This window comes from Vulpes lagopus, chromosome 11, assembly GCF_018345385.1.
Source record: "Vulpes lagopus strain Blue_001 chromosome 11, ASM1834538v1, whole genome shotgun sequence".
NCBI classification, from domain to species: Eukaryota; Metazoa; Chordata; class Mammalia; order Carnivora; family Canidae; genus Vulpes; species Vulpes lagopus.
The window spans coordinates 6,533,019-6,552,095 of record NC_054834.1 but is presented as its reverse complement, the minus strand read 5'-3'; the positions used below and the strand labels follow the sequence as shown (position 1 = coordinate 6,552,095).

The 19,077-nt window shown below is 44.0% G+C and overlaps 1 protein-coding gene across 2 annotated transcripts in view; it reads left to right on the top strand.

The window, feature by feature from the left end:
- Positions 1-1,018: 1,018 nt before the first annotated feature.
- STK17A (serine/threonine kinase 17a) overlaps positions 1,019-19,077 on the top strand; it is a 38,038-nt gene continuing 19,979 nt past the window's right edge. Inside the window, exons 1-2 of one of the 2 annotated variants that reach the window (XM_041774067.1) lie at positions 1,019-1,343; positions 11,528-11,740. In XM_041774067.1, coding sequence (XP_041630001.1) covers positions 1,135-1,343; positions 11,528-11,740 — 422 coding nt within the window. In that variant the 5' untranslated portion in view covers positions 1,019-1,134. The remainder of the gene's footprint in view (positions 1,344-11,527; positions 11,741-19,077) is intronic. The other variant, XM_041774066.1, reaches the window with a different exon arrangement.

The following is a 19,077-nucleotide window of genomic DNA, read 5'->3' as shown; positions in this document are numbered from 1 at the left end:
GGGATTAAGAGGTACTGAGTTCTAGTTATAAGATGAGTTATGAGGATGTAATGCACAACCTAGGCAATACAGTGAATAATATTTTAATAACTTTGTACAGTGATAGAGGGCAAGTAGATCTATGGTGGTGATCATTTCACAATTTACAAAAATATAGGTACTGTCTTGAACACCTGCAACTGACACAATACTGTAAGTCCACTTTAATTTCAGTTTTAAAAGGATCAGATGAGCAGGTGGAGGGAGAAGGTGTGCGGGACACCTGTACCCTCCCCTTGGTTTTGCTATGAACCTAAAATTTCTGTAAAATAAAAAGTAAAGTCTACTTAAAAAACAGCAACCTAATACTTTTTGTAAAGGCCAGACGAGAACACAGCAAAGGTACAGACGGTGCAGTCGTGGCTGGGGCACCGGGCGGCGTGAGGCCTTAATGCTCTTCATCCCAGCCCCGCTTCCCGCCAGCAGGCAGGGAGCCAGGTGCCCGCGGCTCCCAGCGCGCACAGGCCCCGCGCCCGAGTGCCCCGCCCGTGCCCGCACGCGCGAGCTCAGGTCGGGGCGCGCCGCGGGCTCGGCAGGTGCGCGGCTGGCTGAGGCCCCGAGGCCCCAAGGCCCGAAGCGCGGTCGGGAGGGCGGGAGGGCGGGCGGCCGGGGCTCCCTCCCCCGAGGCCGGGGCGGCCCCGCGTCGCAGCTCCTCGCTCTCGGCTGCAGAGGGAGCGCGCGAGGCACCCGGCGCTCCGCACAGCGGGCCGGAGAGAGAGGGGGCGGGGCCAGCGGCGGGGGCGGGGCCGGGGCGGGGCCGAGCCAGGGGGCGGGGCGGACAGGATAGGGGCGGGGCGATGTTGGACCAGGGGACGGGGTAGGACCAGGGAGCCGGGTAGGACCGGAGGGTGGGGCGGGGCAGGACCAGGGGGCGGGGCTAGGTAGACGCAGGGGGCGGGTCGGGTAGGACCGGAAGGCGGGGCGGGGCCGTGGGCGGGGCCTGGGCGGGGCCTGGGCGGGGCGGGGCCGGGAGTGTCGGGCCGCAGTTTAAGCGCGCGGAGGGGGCGGGCGGCTTCCCGGAGGCCGGCGAGCGGCGCGAGGAGCCGCGGCTGGGGCGGTTGCCCGCGGCGGCCGGCAGGGAGACGACCCGGCAGCATGATCCCGCTGGAGAAGCCGGGCGGCCGCGCCTCCCCGTCGGCCGGCGCGGCGGGGGCGGGGGCGCGGGCGGGGGCGGGCCGGAGCGTGTGCGCGCCGCGGAGGGCGCCCCCCGGCCGGGGCGGGCTGCTCACGGAGATCCGCACGGCGGTGCGCAGCGAGCCCTTCCAGGACGGCTACAGCCTGAGCCCGGGCCGGGAGCTGGGCAGGTGAGGCCGCGGGCGGGGCCGGGGCCGGGGGCGTGACCCGGCGCGGGGCTGGGGGCGGGCGGAGCGCTCGGCGGGTTCCCGGCGCGGGCCGGCGTGGGGGGCGCTGCCCGGGGGGCCCGGGGGTGTCGTCCTTGGCTGCGGGAGGGGCCCGCGGCGCCGTGACAGCTCCGGCGGCGGGTGCCGACGAACCCCGCCGTCTGCCCGCCTCACTTTCGGTTCTGGTTCCGGTTCTGGTTCTAGCTCTGGGCCGCTTTAGCTCTCAAACCCGCGGTGGGAGCCCCGCGCGCAGGCCCCTGGCGCCCGCCCCGCCCCGCCCCTCCCCTCCCCTCCCGGGGCCCCCTCCCCTGGGGACCGGCCCCCCTTCCCCTTCCCCTCCCCCTCCCCCTCCCCCTCCGGAGCGGTTCGCAGGAGCTGTGCAAAGCCCCGCTTCTGGGGTCGGGCCCGAACCCCGTGGCCGGCCTCGGGCGCCGCGCGGGCCCCTCCGGCCTGGGGAGCAGCGGGCCGGCCCGGGGCGTGCGGGGGCGTCAGCTCCGGCTGCGGACGCGGCTCCGGGGGCGGAGGCGGAGGCGGAGGCGCCCGCGCCGCGGCGGGGAGAGGGCCCGACCCTCAGGACCCCCCGCCTGGGATCTGGGAAGGGGAGAGTCTTCCCGTGGCGTCGGTGGCGAACAACGTCCCTTAAAAAGCGGCGTTTACGTTCCCTGTCCGCAGGGGCCGACCTCAGCGCGTCCTGCTTGCCCCAAGTGGGAGGAGGTCGAGCCCCCGAGGACCAGGGCTCCTTCGCCGCGGCGGGCGCCGGCTCACCCGGCCTGTCCGCGCTTGAGTACGACGAGGCGCACCTGGACGGCCACGGGCACCGCCAGGCATCCCGAAGTAGCCCTGGTCTGTGGGAAAAGGGAAACTAAGACTCCCTGTTACTTGGCGCCTGGCCTCATTCCACTAAAGGAAAACTCGGTGTCACACAGCCTGGAATACCTGCAGGTGGCAGGCACTGTCCTGCAGGCTTTGTAGGGAATGATTTAATGTGAGAAGAGTGATTCGCACCCTACCAGGTGTCGATACTGATTCCTCTAGGAATGTTCCTTTCTCTCAACTCTTGTTTTTATCTGTATCATAAAATTCACTTGCCTCCAGTGAATAGTTTATCTTTTACGTACATGTTACATGTATTTATGTCCTCGTATAGACTCTTTCCACCAAAGTAGTGACTTGTAAAGCAGCAGAACAATAGCTGCTTGATAGAAGAGCCTAAAACTGGAAAACAAAATTAAAACAAAATGAACGTATTGGTTTCTTTTTGTTGCTTTTTTTTTTTTTTTTTGACCCTTGTTATGGAGAAGTTGAATGCAATGGTGAAGAGCATGGGCTTTCGGAGTCAGTCTGTGCTTGAATCTGATTTCCTGGTTGTGTGTACTTGAGTAACTCACCGTTTGTTGCCTCGCAGTTGTGCAGAGAACTAAATGGAACCCATCTGCAGCACTGAGGCTGTGCCTTCCTGAGACGGAGCCCTCGATAAGCGTAATTCATTGTGTAGCAATAAATGTTCTTTGACGTGTAACCAGAAAGCAAAAATAAGAAAACCTCCACAACTTTGTGCTTCTCTCTGTGGCAGAAGGAATGAGATCTCCTTGCAAAAGACACAGGAAGTGTTTAGAACTCTCGGGAAGCAAAAGTTCTGTTTTGTGTGATTAGCAGCAGCCTTTAAGGTCTATAAATTTTGCCTGTAATATGACATAATTGCTTATTCGTGATCTTTTCCGTAGTACGAAAGTTGTCTCTTTTTCCGGCTATGAACTGTGGCTGCATTTCTGATGTGACTGATGATCTCATTCTGATACAGAACTTACAAAATCTCCTATGTTAACGTCTTAACCATGTGGAGGAGAAACAGAAGATCTGTTTGTTAGAATTTACTGTGGCCTCCCATTTAGTCAAAAATGTTGAAGAGGTGTGAAGAGCTAACCGTTCAGATGAAGAAACAGTTCTTTTGGGAGTTTGTATTATTTTCTCTTACACAGAAAGCTTTCAGTCAAATGAAGAGAATTTTTGAAATGGTCAATATTGGTTCTAGAGTAATAACGGAATATGATGTTGATTATTTTAAGAAATGACATGTCACATACTTTAAAAGTCTCCAGCAGGGTCCATAGCAACCTAAATGTGGATAAATATATGATGTAAAATTTTCTTTTGTTACTTGAGGCTTGACTTGTTATTCATAAAGTTTGTTACCTTTCTCTTAGTGAGGGTATGTGCCAGTGTAAACCACGTTGATGATTATCGGTGCAGGAGACATGACCTTGGGTTTTGAGGATTTTTTTTATAATGTTGATTTCTCTTGAGTTTGAAAGTACAGGAACAAATATGTGTTTCTAGAAATTCAATACTAATTTCACATTGAATGATTGCCTTACATGTGTTTTCATTATCTAGCCCTCAACTTTAACATTTTTTGATGCATTTATAAATTTTATCTTAAGAAAAAAAAAAAGATTTTTTAAGCCAAAAGAATGTCTTTTGTTTACTACATTAATACATACAAATAGTTGAATTTACCTATGGGAAGAAAGATAAATGAATTCTCTGCTGAATTAATAACTTATTTATGAATGTATAGTTTTACAGTATACAAGCTTTCATATGTATTATTTAATTCTCCTCACATGCATGTTTGAGAAGCCCCCCCCCCTTTTTTTTTTAAGGTTTTATTTATGTATTTGAGAGAGAGAGCTCAAGCAGGGGGAGTGACAGAGGAAAAGGGAGAAGAGCCCAACATAAGGCTCAATCGCAGGACCCTCTGGGATCATGACCTGAGCCCAAGGCAGATGCTTAACTGACTGAGCCACCCAGGTGCCCCAGGGAAGTCCCATTTTCAATGAGAAAACCCAAGGCAGAGATTGAGTCCAAGAAAGACTGCTGCGTTGGAACTCTTTGAAATCCCTCTCTTGTATCAGCCACAGAAGATGTTTCTCAAAGGATAATCTGCAGTCTGTCTTGTAGCTAAAACAATTTCTCCTAGTTTTTATAAGAGGACATGAGTTCCATGTTGGGACAAACTCTGTGAAGCTTCCCTGTCATATGGTTCCCTCCTCCGTTGGGCCTTTAGGTAGGGGATGTTGTATCTCTTTCTCTCCAGAGCAGTTGGGAGTAACAGGAATAAGGAAGGATTTTTTATCACAAAGTAAGAGAATGTTCAAGCTGAAGGAGAGCAGATGTATTTCAGGAACTGTGTGTCCTTTACTTGGATTCATGGCTTCAGGTTTTTGTACCTTACAACTATGTAAGCATGTGTCATATGCTATAATTCATAATTTCTTTAGAAATTAAGACCCTGCAGCAGGGGTGCATGGCTGGCTCAGTCATTTGAGCTACTGATTATTGATTTCTGCTCAGGTCATGATCTCAAGGTCCTAGGGTCCAGCCCCAGTAGGGCTCCACGCTCAGTGGGGAGTTTGCTTAAGGATTCTCTCTGCCCCCTCCACAGCTTGCTCGTGTGCTCTCTCTCAAATAAATGTTTTATTTTTTTTAATTTATTTTTTATTTTTTTTAATTTATGATAGTCACACACACATTGAGAGAGAGAGAGGCAGGGACACAGGCAGAGGGAGAAGCAGGCTCCATGCACCAGGAGCCCGACGTGGGATTTGATCCCGGGTCTCCAGGATTGCGCCCTGGGCCAAAGGCAGGTGCTAAACCTCTGCGCCACCCAGGGATCCCTCAAATAAATGTTTTAAAAAAAAATTTAAGACCCTTGTTAAGTAATATTGTCCATGTAGAAATTGACTTGTTTTAGGATGTATTTTATTTAAGATTTCTTGTACACTAGTCATTAGTATGAAGAGTATTTACCAACAGTTGTGTGTAATCTGATATTTTTGGATGGATTAAAGGAAAATTGACTATGTTTGTGGTTCGGCAACAGGAGATACTTGTATAGCTTCTAAGCAGATAACTTCATTAAATCAACTGTTTTAATTTTGAAAAATTGGGACTAAAAATAAGAGGTTAGTTTAAAATATATAAACTTAAGGATTTAATGAATTTCAACCTCTTTACAAAGCTGTGAGTAATAAGATTATATAAAATCGGATTATTGAACCAAATACATTAGAAAGCTGAGTAGGTACAGTCATTGATTCACCTATTCAGGTAAAGAAGGAACTACATTTATTGAGGGAATTTTTTGCACCAAGTAGAAAGTCAAAGACCACCTTCAAAACTCTTCTGTTCTAGGATTCTTTTTAATAAATTACTGTCATCATAGATCTGAAGTTAGAGCCCCAAATGATAAAAATAGCTACCGATTACTGATCATCTGTTGAATGCTATACGCTGTAGAGATGTAGTTTTGTTTAGTCTTTACTATCTTGCAAGGCAGTAAGTGCCGTCAACCTAATCTTACAGATGGAGGAATTCAGGCTCAGAAAGGCCGAGTAAATTGCCTAAGATTACACAATTACTAGCCACAATTTAAAACAGTCTGTCTTTTAAAGCCCTGCCTGTTCTTGTCACTCATGCTGATATCTGATCTGATGGACTCACTGATTTTTACACTTAGGCTTGACAGATATTTTGGTTTTTGCTGTTTTTCTTTCAGAGGTAGGGAAGAGAGGTAGGATCTATTCTAGATGTTTCTTTTTTCTTTTTTTTTAATTTTTATTCTAGATGTTTCCTAAATGAAAGTTCTTACACTTAATAGCACCCCAGTGTTCCTAAGTAAATGTTATATATTAAGCACAGAAGGCACTTTGCTAGGAGCTTAGCAGTTATCCACAAATGTAATAAATCGGTCACTACTCCCTTTATCAGCAAGGTGACATGTCACATGGGAAGATTTTATGGGGAAAATAACATTTGAGCTGAGCCTTAAGGAATGGATGGAATTTCAGTACTAGTGATGAAAGATACTCCTCCAGCCATTGGCAATAAAACAAGTAAGCACAGTGGCAGAAAAATTCAGTGAAAGAAGGACGAGCAAGTAGTCCAATATGATTCAAATATTAAACTTCATGAGGTTAAGTTGCCACAGAACTTTTATTTTATAAAATAACAACAGCTGTATGTATTCAGGATGCTTATGTGATATCCTGTTTGAGCACCTGCCATGTGCAGGGCACTGGGGAGATAAAAAGATGAATGATAAGTGAGGGCTGGCTGGGGAACTCCTCGCCTCGCTGGGGAGACAGGCATAGTACAACACGTTACACGATTTCAAACCAATGTGAATAATATAACACAGATGTAAACGAAGCATTTTATTATAGTCTGGGGCCAGACCTAGAACCACGATGATCCCTTTTGTTTTGGTTCCTCTCTCTACCACTCAAATTAGCATCTACAGTTTTTGATCTTTGAGAAACCTTATATATTTTGTTGGTAGCCCAACACTGGTGCTTACGCTTGGAAGAAATAGAATCATCTTTACAGAGAAGGGCACCTCAAACGTCTCCCATCCAAAAGCTAACACATTACCTTCCCTCCCCTCCCCACCCCCCACTCCAAACCTCTTACCATTCTTATAATCAGCCTGTCAGTTGATGGTGCTACATTTATCTAGTACGCAGGTAAAAATCTACAAGTCCTCCTCAGCTTCCACTTTTCCCTTTTCCCCTCATCTCTCCTGCAAGTCCATCTGCCATGGAGTGCTAATGAACCTTGACCCCCTTTTATTTTATTTTTTGTTGTTGTTGACCCCCTTTTAAATGCAGTGTCTCTTCCTAGCCTCTGCTGCTGCTGTTTTAGTTCAGCCCACTACCTTGAATTATTTTATTGGTTTCCCTAGTTTCTAGTTAACGTTTTGCAATATACTCTTCTCCACACTATCGGATTTAGCTTTTAAAAACCATTATTCTAAAAATTCTAACAAGTACCCATCTTTACCCTGAGAAAACCCAAATTCCCTTAGCTTGTCTTACTTACTTAAAGATGCTCACCACACCTTCCTAAGCTTCACCAGGTAGGCCTTGGCAGTGTGAAGATGACTAAAACCATCTAACTGGTGGATCTAACTCAGATGTCACTTCCTCTTGTTTATTGTTAACATATCTTTACTTTCCCACCGCTCTGCAGTGTATTGAGTAGTTCTAAAATACGTGGATTTTTTATTATCCCACCCCCCAACCCCCGCCAAAACCGTTCAATATCAACCTGAGTTGTCAGTTTAGTGTGTAATAGTGAACCATAGATGTTTGTGAAATGCTTGAAGAGCTCAAGAAATTGTAATGACTATGTATGTAGTCAGGAAGCATTTTGGCTAAACCCATAAAGAAAGTAGATGTGAAATAAACATACCGTTTGAACCTCATCAGCCTCAAGTCTGTATATTAACTGTGGCCACTAGTGTCAGAGAAACATTTATTTTATGCTTAGACAAAAGCCTGAGTAACCTAAAAACTCAGGGTTTAGGTACAGTTACGGTTTTTACCATGAAGCTGTGGTAAAACATGCATATTGGCATCCTTATGGGGTGTGGAATTTAGACACCGGGATGATGTAATCCTCAGTGTGTTCGCTAGGACTCTGCACCTCGAATACTGAATCTCACATTTCTGGGTACTGTGTTGCTCTACAGAAGGAACAGATCCAGAAAACTCTTTTTATCTCCTTTGGACTCCTCCTTGAGCAATTTGAAGAGTTCCCCTCCCACTGCACCAGTCATGTAGAGATGAGGGCAATACAAGTTTCCCCCAAACTGTCCTGATCTGCTGTTCTTACTGCAGGTTTCAGTATGACAGTGATGGACGAGTGTTTCAGTGTGGGATGACTGGGGGTTGGCGGACTGCTGCTGCCACAAGATATAGAATGATTTTTACATTTTCAAATGGTTGAAAAAAATCCGAAGAGTAATATTTAATGAGATGGAAGTTTTGTGAAATTCACACATTTAGTGCTTGTAGTTTTTTTTTTTTAAATCCCAGCTCCACCCATTCATTTACGTTTTGTCTGTGCTTTCATTTTATGATAGACTTGTATAGTGGCAACAGAGATGGTGCAAGACCAAAAATATTTGCCGTCTGCCCCTTTACAGAAAAGTTTGCTGGCTCCCAATATAGTGCATGACACGGTGGAAAGAAAAGAATAAACCTAAAATGAGGAGTGCCCCACAAAAACAAAGGTGGTGTTAAGAGTAGTTACTGGTGTGGGAGCAGAGCCATGGGAGCTGTGTTGCTGACCCCAAGAAGTGGTTGCATGGCCCCAGATGTCAAGTTAAGGATGGTTTTCTTCCCTATTTTTGTCTCTAGTTCCTGAATTTAGCAATAGCTCTTCTGTAGCAGGGGTTCCCAGAGTTTGTAGGTTTGCAATATGTGTGAATCTCTTTCTCTATTGAGTCCTTTGTCTTCCCTTCTATTCAAAAATACACATTCAGGCCAGACAGTAAGTAGTCTTACTTTAGTGCAGCGTACGTATTGCCTGGAATGTTAGGTGTGTGAACAGTAAACATTTGTGTGTTTGACGGGGGAATATTTTGAAGGCAGTTTAGCTGAGTCATTTCTAATTTACCAGGAACACGCTTGTTGTCAATTATATTTATTGGTCAGTGTTTTATAAATGAAACTTTCTCTTTTTTCTCCTCTTTTGAAACTTCTGATGTATAAATATTAAAAGAATCAAAGTAGTAATGATTTTTTTCTCAAAAGAACCCAAAGGTCATTAGGAACCTTTTAAAACTTGATGGAGATATTAGTCTAATGATTTTGTGGGGTAAAATAAAAGGCATTAGTCTGTGATGAGTAGGTTTATGATTTAATCCCTCGAAGCATCTCTAGGAGTCTTTTACATTTTTGTGAATGCAAAGAACTTTGATCTGAACAAGGGTGCTGTTAGGTAGATTGTCCCTTCTGAGGGCAGCTATGTTACAGATATGTCTAAGGGTGTATCATTTAACGTGTTTTTTTTTTTTTCATTTAACGTTTTTTTTTTAGTGGTGGCTACAAAAGCATAGAGCCCATGAAAAATATATTTGTGGTTAACAGTAGCTAGGAAGGAAGAATTAGTACTCTAAATTACATCAGTAGTCTGGACTGCTGGGTCCGAACTTAGAAGTTAGAATTTAACAGAACATGAAATGAAAGCCTTGCCTTTAATTTTTTAAAAACATTTTAAAAATTGGGGTGCCTGGGTGGCTCAGTTGGTTAAGCGTCCAACTCTTGGTTTCGGCTCAGGCAGTGGGTACAGTGTCACACTCCACACTCAGTGTAGAGTGTAGCTTGGGATCCCCTCTCCCTCTGCCTCTTTCCTGCTCTCTTTCTCTCAAATAAATCAATCTTTAGAAGACAAACAAAAACCGTATTTTAAAAATATAGTATGAGGATACTGGCTTGAAAAACTTCAAAAGGAAAAGCATCTAGGTGGTTTATTTACCAGCTCAAATGAAATATGAAAAACCTGTCAAGTTTTTTTAAAGAAAGCAAATATTAGGTTGTATTGTACCAAGGTCAACAAAAGAATAATGATGTAACCCTTTGATCTGATTCTACTGGAAGGAATTGCTTCAGATTTGGTTAGCACATTTTATCAGCAGTTCTGATGAGCCATAATAGCGAGAAAGTCTTAAAAACGGTTATGGGATGAGAAATGATTGAAAATTGGAAAAGGGAGGGGCATGTGGGTGGCTCAGTTGGTGGAGCATCTGCCTTTGGCTCAGGTCAGGATCCCAGGGCCCTACTGGGCTCCGTGGGGGAGTCTGCTGCTTCCTCTCCCTCTGTTCCTTCTCCCGCCCCACTTGTACTCTTTTCTCTCCCTCTCTCTCTCAAATAAATAAAATCTTAAAAAAAAAAAAATTGGAAAATGAATTGGTAGTTAACAGATCCTGTTGGCTGCGTTCAGTACCTGATGGATTGGTATTTGGCAGACAAGGGTCTTTCTGTGCTACTCAGCAAAAGGCCCAGGCCTCACAGGCCTTCACTTTAGGCTTGTAATGAAAAATCTTATTAAAATAATAAGCACTCAGAAGTGGAAGAGACTGTCTCACAGTTTGAAAGAAGATGTTGGCATTGGTATTTGGCAGTAGGTGAAAAAGAAAAAAAACACACACACAAAAAAAACCCCCCAAAATCTGTGATTTCTAAGCTGCCTTCCAACTTAGAAATTGGCTGTTTATGGGTGATGACTATCACAAAATAATGATTTGTTTGATTAACAATAATTTATTTAGGGCTTACTATATGGCAAGCTCCATGCCAAGCAATTGATATGTATTACATACTTGAATTCTCACACAACCATGTGAAATGGATTCTGGTACATCTTCTTTGACAGATGAGGAAAATGAGATTTAAAAATGTTAAATCAAAAAATTAATTAATTAAATTAAAAGGTTAAAAAAATTGCCCAAGGTTATGTGCCCAAGGATATGTGAGCTGCAGAGCTATTTGCAGGATTCAAACCCACATCTAATTCTAGAATTCATACTCTTAATTTGCTTAGTTATACTGACTCCCCTGTGACTTGCTTATTAGTTTAGTAACATGATAATGTTGCATATCAAAATAATGTTTGTTGTATCTGTTTTTATAGGAAAAACTAGACATTTTCAGCTGATGCTGTAGCTGAAATAAATAAATGAGATCTTAACTTGTATAGTTTTGGAAGGTGATAGAGTATTAGAGTCAACTCAGTTCTTTTAGGAATTTTGACAACCAGTTTCTCTCAGCAAGCCAAATGGCTTTTCTCAAGATTTAAATCATTCTTCAGTATAAATGTGTTTAAAAAAAAAAAAACTTATATAACTGAAAAGATATTGAATTTAATATTTGGTTATTCTTTATTTAGAAGGAATTTTCCAGGTTTACCAGCCACATTTTATTTGATTATGGAAGTATCTATTCAACTCTTTTTTTTAAGTTTTTTTTTTTTTTTTTTTTTTTTTTTTTTTTTTTTATGATAGAGAGGGAGAGAGAGAGGCAGAGACATAGGCAGAGGGAGAAGCAGGCTCCATGCACCGGGAGCCCGATGTGGGATTCGATCCCGGGTCTCCAGGATCGCGCCCTGGGCCAAAGGCAGGCGCTAAACCGCTGCGCCACCCAGCGATCCCCTACCTATTCAACTCTTATGTGATAGTGCCGCTTTTGTGATTGAATATGATCTATATTTGAATATCCACTAATGAGTATTTGGAAATTTTATTAAAACTTACCATCCCTAGAAAGTTGTCAAATCTAACTGTGAATGTTTTTGTTTGATTCTAGGGGGAAATTTGCAGTGGTGAGGAAATGTATAAAGAAAGATTCTGGAAAGGAATTTGCAGCAAAGTTCATGAGAAAAAGAAGAAAAGGCCAAGATTGTCGGATGGAAATAATTCATGAGATTGCTGTTCTTGAACTAGCACAGGACAATCCTTGGGTCATTAATTTACATGAAGTCTATGAAACTCCATCAGAAATGATCTTAGTTCTGGAATAGTAAGTATTGTTTTCCTTAAATGGAGTTTGTTTGATAGTCCACACTTCTTTATAGGATGCTAGTCATCTGGGGTACGTGTTGCAGCCTGGTACTCTGGAAATCTGAAGAGTTTTTAGAACTTTTCATGTGTTTCTTACACTAATTTGATATTTTTCAAACTAACAATCCATGCATATGAGGTTTTTTGTTTTCATTCTTTAACGAAATTCTTCTGATAGTAAACTTCTCTTATTTACTAGTGGCATTCTTCAGAAAGTAAGTGATGCCAAGGTAATAATAAAATAAGAGACATCTTACAATCCCTTACTGTTCATGTAGGCTGAGTTGGTAATCTCTTTCTTTCAGAAATAATTGTTTTGCTTCATACCATGTTTTCATTTACGTAGGGACAGTGTAGGAAACAGCTTTGGAAAATGAACAGTTTTTTCTTAAGAAATCCTGTTTTCCTCTTTGTTTCTCCTACCAAAGGAAATGATTGATAGATTTGACCACATTAAAAGCCTAACTTTGCATCAATAAAGACAAAATGAAAAGACAAGCTCAGGGAAAATAGTTCTCCTGTTTGTTCACCCAAAGTGCTTAACATTTCTTTGCTGTGTAACGAGGTACTACCGATTACACAACATGAACTTCCCAGTTTAAAACAGTGGGCAAAGGATATGTTAAACAAAATTTCAGTCAAGTAAAATCGAAGATCTGATCAGCTTTATGAAGTGAGTGCTTCTAGCAAGTGGAGGACAGCTCCAAGGCGTTGTACAAAATGGACAGTTTTTCTAGTAAGAAGGTTTTGGCAAGAAGTTATTAGCGAAAGAAAGAAAAGGCTAGTTTGAGGCAGGATCACCTTCCCTTATGGGAAGGGCAGGGGGCCTTATTAGGTGGGTTACCTCATCTTCTGTTGGGGGATGGATAGGACCCAGGGGAGATTTCTCACTGATGCTGATCAGAAATTTTCTGACTGACTGGTTACGACTTCTGTTTCTGGGGGAGGGAGAAACTGCAGTTAGGTTCGGTATTAAGCTCCAGTTTGGTGGTTTGGTCTAAGTGATACCATTTTGGGCCCGTGCTTTTCTTTTACAGGTAAGAAGAGAAATTCCACATAGATATACATATATAAGTGGCCTATATATAACACGAAAAATACTGATTCTTAGAACTTTTATACTGTAAACTTAAAAATAAATTTTCAGGGATGCCTGGGTGGCTCAGTGGTTGAGCGTCTGCCTTCTACTCAGGGTGTGGTCCTGGGGTCCCAGGATCAAGTCCCGCATCGGGTACCCTGTGGGGAGCCCGCTTCTCCCTCTGCCTGTGTCTGTGCCTCTCTCTCTCTCTCTGTGTCTCTTATGAATAAATAAATAAATATTGAAAGAAAACATTTTCATTTTCCCCCTGTAAGAGTGACAACAATCATAAATAAAAAGTGATATTCATGGGTCAAGCCATCTGATTTATACTGCAGGTGGCAGTGTTAATTGGTGCAGCTTTTCTGGGGGGAGGACAGGCTAGAGTTATATAGCAAAAACTTAAAAAAAAAAAAAAACAAATAAAACCTCTTTAATCCAGCAACTTCACTTACATATTTTTTCACAAGGTTATAATAAACGGGCAGTTGTACAAAGATGTCAGAAAATATTCAGTGAAGTTTTTTTTAATGTAACAAAAAAGAAATAACCTAATTGTTTAATAGGGATTGGTTGGTTAAATAAGTGATAATGTCACAAAGTGAATTGCTGTGTAGTCATTTAGAAAGATAAGGTGGATATAATAGATTTTTTTAAAAATATTTTTAAAAAGATAAAAGAAGTGAAAATAGCGTGTGTAGTAGTGTTTTTGAAAAATTTAAGTCTGTTGAAAGAAGATTCTGGGTGGCTAAAATAGTGTCTTCCTCTTGATAATGTAATTCAAGAGCATTGTGTCCAAAATTTTAATCAGTAATTTCACTTATAGAAATCCCTTCTGAAGAAATTATAAAATGTGAACAGTGAGAAGCACAAAAGTGTTTCAAAGTTTTTTTTTTAATTTATTTATTCCTGAGAGACACAGAGAGGGAGAGAGAGAGGCAGAGACACAGGCAGAGGGAGAAGCAGGCTCCATGCAGGGAGCCCGACGTGGGACTCGATCTCATGACCCCAGGATCACAACCTGAGTCGAAGGCAGAGGCTCAGCCACTGAGCCCCCAGGTGCCCCCGCACAGAGTATTTTTAATTCTAATAGTAAAAATATTAAAAATGATTGGGTGGGTAAGCAAATGTGTAGTATATGTGACTCCCCTCTGAATAGAGTTGTTGTCTAACCTAAAAAAAGCTTGGAGTAGGAATCTCGCATAGAAGCCCTGCCTGCCTACGTTTTCAGTTTCCGGGTTGTCTTGGAGCGGATCAAGGCCGGAGTGGAAGTTGATCTAGAAAAAATTTTACGAAATGTCATTCTGTGACCAGACCTGGTTCCTGTCCTGTTCTCACCAAACCTGCTCTTCAGCCTTTGCTGGTGGATTCTCTCAGGGCTTCGTGGTCCAGCGACTCCCTGCCCTTCGGTAGCTGTGCACTCTCTGGCCGCACCTCACCCTGGCCTGCTCCCTCTTGGCCTCCCCCGCAGCCCCTGCCTGCGGCCTCCTGGCCTCCTGGCCTCCTGGCCTCCTGGCCTCCTGGCCTCCTGCACACCCCGCGAGGCCGGTGGGGCCTCCCGCCTGCTGGGCACAGGCCTGAGGAGTCCTCACCTGGGCTTTCGCTGGCCTCGGGTTGTTCTTGGCCTCCTGGCTCATTCTCCTGAGGCCCGCCTCCCGCCAGGAGCTAACCCACACCTTTAGCACACTGGCCCGTCGCCTCCTGGCCATCGTCCCCTCCTGGCCGTGGTTTCTCAGACAGCGGCCTTCCTGCCCCGTGGAGCTGAGGCAGGCTGGCAGGCGCCCTCGCGCCCTCGCTCCGCGTCCCTCTGCCTCCACAGCCCTCACCTCCCCCCCCCTTTTTTAATTTAATTTAATTTATTTATTCATGAGACACAGATAGAGGCAGAGACACAGGCAGAGGGAGAAGCAGGCTCTGTGCAGGGAGCCCAATGCGGGACTCGATCCCAGGACCCCAGGGTCATGCCCTGGGCTGAAGGCAGATGCTTGACCCTTGAGTCACCCAGGGATCCCCTCACCGCCCCCCCTCTCCTCCCCCCTCTGTCTGGAGTTTCCCCCCTTCACTCTGGGGCTGCCGCCTTCCCCTCTGCTCCTTCATTCTCTCCCTTCCTCTTCCAGGCCCTTGGTTTGGTTTGAATCCGTTCACTGACCTCCCTCAGCCTTCCAGCCTCCTTCCAGGTGGTTCTTTCCCCTCGTCCTCCCGTGTCGCCCTCCCTCCTGTCCTAAACTTGCTTTTCCTCAGCTTTGATGGCCTGTGAGCTGTGGCCCTGGGCTTGTCCATCCTCTACGCTGTGCTCCTTGCAGGAGCAGACTGAACTTGCAGCGCTCCTCAGCTTCTAGTCGGTTCTGTGCCGGGCACCACGGCTCTTCCGTCGGCTGCACCTGCTCTTCTCAGACCCCGTTCGCCAAGACCAGCCTCCGCCCCGTAGTGCACTCCACTCCTCACTCCTTACAAACTCCTTACATACCTTCCTTCGTTAAATGATCTTCTGCTGCGGCTTCCATGGTCCTTTTTTTTTTATCTTCCCTCGCAGCCTCTCTCCGCTTCCCCTGTAGGACTGCACGCCTCGCCAGAGTGCGTGAGAGTTGTTCTTGTCCTACGTTTACTGTGAATGGTAACATTCCACGTTGGTGGCTTCAGCTACTCTTAACGTGTGATTATTTCCGAATCGTGGTCTCCAAACTTGGGCCTTCTGAGTTCCACCTGCGTATCTCTGTCTCCAGCCACATCCCGTTATCAATCCAGGACCGATATGTGTGCCCGCCTGCATTGCCCTGATAATGCCTGCTTTTCCTTTGTTCCCCATTTCCAGTGTTATCCCCATTTATTTCATAGCTCTTAGGCTAGAAACCTTGACTGTCTCTTTGTTTCCCTCATCTCCCTTAGAAGCTCGTATATTATAATAAATTACCAAGTCTTCCATTTAGTCCTCTCCCCTGCTCGTCCCTTTCACTTGGTGTCTATGTTGGGTCCTCATTGTCTCTCCCATGGACTCTCTCATGGTACCTTCTTAGCTGATCACCCTGGCTTCGATTCTAGGACGCTCCTCAGGCTGCTGTTAGGTAACTAAGACATGGATGTGGTGATATTGTCCCCTTAGAAATCTGTGGTGGCTTCTCTTGCATCAGTGATCGTGGTTTCCGAACCACCCATCAGTATGATTTGACTAAAAATGTTTGTGTTCTACTTTTTGTTTGAAGGGAAAGTCTTAGAAATAGACTTTTAGATATTGAGATATCAAAATTCTTGGCCACATCAATAGATTGTTGTTAGGGGGGATCCCTGGGTGGTACAGCGGTTTGGCGCCTGCCTTTGGCCCAGGGCGCGATCCTGGAGACCCGGGATCGAATCCCACGTTGGGCTCCCGGTACATGGAGCCTGCTTCTCCCTCTGCCTTTATCTCTGCCTTGTCTCTGCCTCTCTCTCTCTCTGTATGACTATCATAAATAAAAAATAAAAAAAAAAAAAGATTGTTGTTAGGGAAACAGGCAGATTTATGATCACTGCGTCAATAATCCATTTCACTTACGCTTAGGTACCTGCCATAGGTGGTAATAGGTGTTGGTGGCATAAAAGTGAAAATAGCCTAGTCCCTTCCCTCCAGATGCCACAGGTTTAGTGAAGGAAGTGTAAATGCTTTGCAGCAATATTGATATTTTATTAGAAATGCTTGCTAGTTGCTATGGGAACACAGAGTATAATCGTTGTGCTAAGAATTTACTGGGTGCCAGGCACTGTGCTAAGTAAGTCTTTCGACCAGCTTGAAATAAATTATTTACGTGCTTTGTATACATTATTTGTTTTATTTTAAAATTTTTTTCCAGCTTTATTGAGGTATAGTTGATATAAAACATTTTGTAAGTTTGAGGTATAGAAGGTGTGGATGTGATACACTTCTGTATTGTGTAATGATGACCACCATAGCATTAGCTAACACCTGCATCACATAATTACCTTATTTGTGTGTGTGTGTTAAAAACATTTAAGATTTACTCTTAACAGTTTTCAAGTATATAATATAGTAGTAGTAACTATCACCACTGTGCTGCACATAAAATCTCCAGAACTTCTTCATCTTATAACTGGAAGTTTGTACCCTTTGACCAGTATCTCTCTTTTCTCCACCTCCCCACCCACTGGTAACCACCATTCTAGTCTCTGTTTCTAGAATTTTTGCTTTTTTAGATTCCACATATGAGTGGGATATATTTATATGGCTGAAGAATGTTCTATTACATATAGAACACATCGTCTTTGTCCATTCATCCATTCATGGGTGCTTACGTGTCTTCGTATCTTGGCTGTTGTGATTAATGCTTCAGTCAACATGGGAGTGTACATCTTCTCAAGATTCTATTTTCATCTCTTCTGTATGTACACCCAGAAATGGGGTTGCTGGGTCCTGTGGAAGGTCTGTTCTTAATTTTTTGAAGAACCTCCATGCTGTTTTCCACAGTGGCTGCACCAGTTTACCTTCCCACCAGCAGTGTCCTTTTGTCCACATCTCCTGCCAACACTTGTCTCTCTTTGATGACAGCTCTCCTGTCTTCTGCCCCCACCTCTCTTCTCTTATTCCTTCAATTACAGTTTGTTAAACTGCTTGATATTGTCACTCAGGTCCCTGGGGTCCTAATATCTTCCCCCCACCCTCGCTTGATTCTTAAGATTGAATTTCTAGGTCTTAAAATTCTACTGCTAGGTTCTTAAAATTCACTGATTCTTCTGCAATGCTATAAAGCCCATCCAGTGAAATTTTCATTTTAGATACCTTCTTTTTTAATCTCTAGGAGTTCCATTTGGTCCTCTTTCATACCCCTCATCTCCTTGTCATGTTCCTATTTTATTTTAAATTGTTGAATATATTTATAATATCTGCCGATTCCACTATCTCTGTTATTCCTAGGTCTGTTTTTACTATTTTCTCATTAGTTGTGGATCATAATTTGTGGCATTTTTAGATGTCTAGTAATTTTTGGAAGGATGCCATACATTTACAGTGTCACAGTGTTGAGCAGATTTTATGATCTTCCATTAAAGAATGATGACGTTCGTTTTGGCAGGCAATTAAATTACTTGTGAATCAGTTTTGTTGGCGCAGGTCATAGACTACTTAACCTTACTACTAAGGTATGGCCCTTCTGGGGTGGGGGGCTTGCTGACTGCTTAAATGGTTGGAATGATTTTTATACTTCAGCTGGACAAAATTCAAATATCTTATTCTGTTCTCTGTGAATGCTAGGAATTGTTCAGCTTCTAATTTCCCAGCAGTTCTTTGTTTGACTTTACAAAGTTTACCCTAATGCTAATACTTCAGGATACAGCTAAGCAGATGTCTGGAGATCTTTCTCTGTGCGGCTCACTCTGGAAATCCAACCTCATTAACTATGCCAAACACCTGGTTTGTGTCTTCAGTTTAGCAAGGCTTCCGTTTTCTGCTTGGGTTTCTCCTCCACCATGTACCACGGTTCATAAGCTACTTCCAAGTAGGAAAACAGATAGTAGGGCTCAAGTTGTTTGTGTCCCTCTTCTTAGGGATCATGGTCTTAACTGCCTGTGTTCTCAGGTCTGAAAATAGTTGGCCCATTGACTTTGCTCAATTTCTAGTTGTTTATGACTAGAGGGTAAGTTCCGTGCCATTTGGCTAAAAGAGGAAGTAGGTACTTAACCTTTCGTGAGTCATATCATGTATTTCTGACACCATCATGCCCTTTTACTTGTGTTCACTATGCCTTGGATGTGCTTTTACCATTTTATTTAGTGGATTCCTATTCCTTCTACAAGTTTTGCAATAAATGTCATTTTTCTCAAAAAAAAAAAAAATGTCATTTTTCTCATATTTTTTTCTCCTTTCCAGTGAATTGCTTAGTTGCTGAATTGTCACTTGATACATAACGTCACACCCATAGATATTTACACATACATATTCTTTAAAATGTGTTTCATTTTTCTTTTTCAGTAGTACTTGAAATTATAAACAATACTTATTTATAATTTATCTTTCTGTCTATAGCGCATTGCACAGGGCCTAACATACTTGATTTAGAAGAGTGAGAGAATGAGGATCTGAACTAAGCCCTGAAGCAGGTAGAAATGGAAATGCTAGTTTTGATAGAAAAAGGAATGTTTGGTGTCAGGTTGGGAGCTAAGATCTAGTCAAGGTATAGGCAACAAGGAAACACAATTGCTCTTAGCCTGCAAGCATCATGTACATGGCTCTG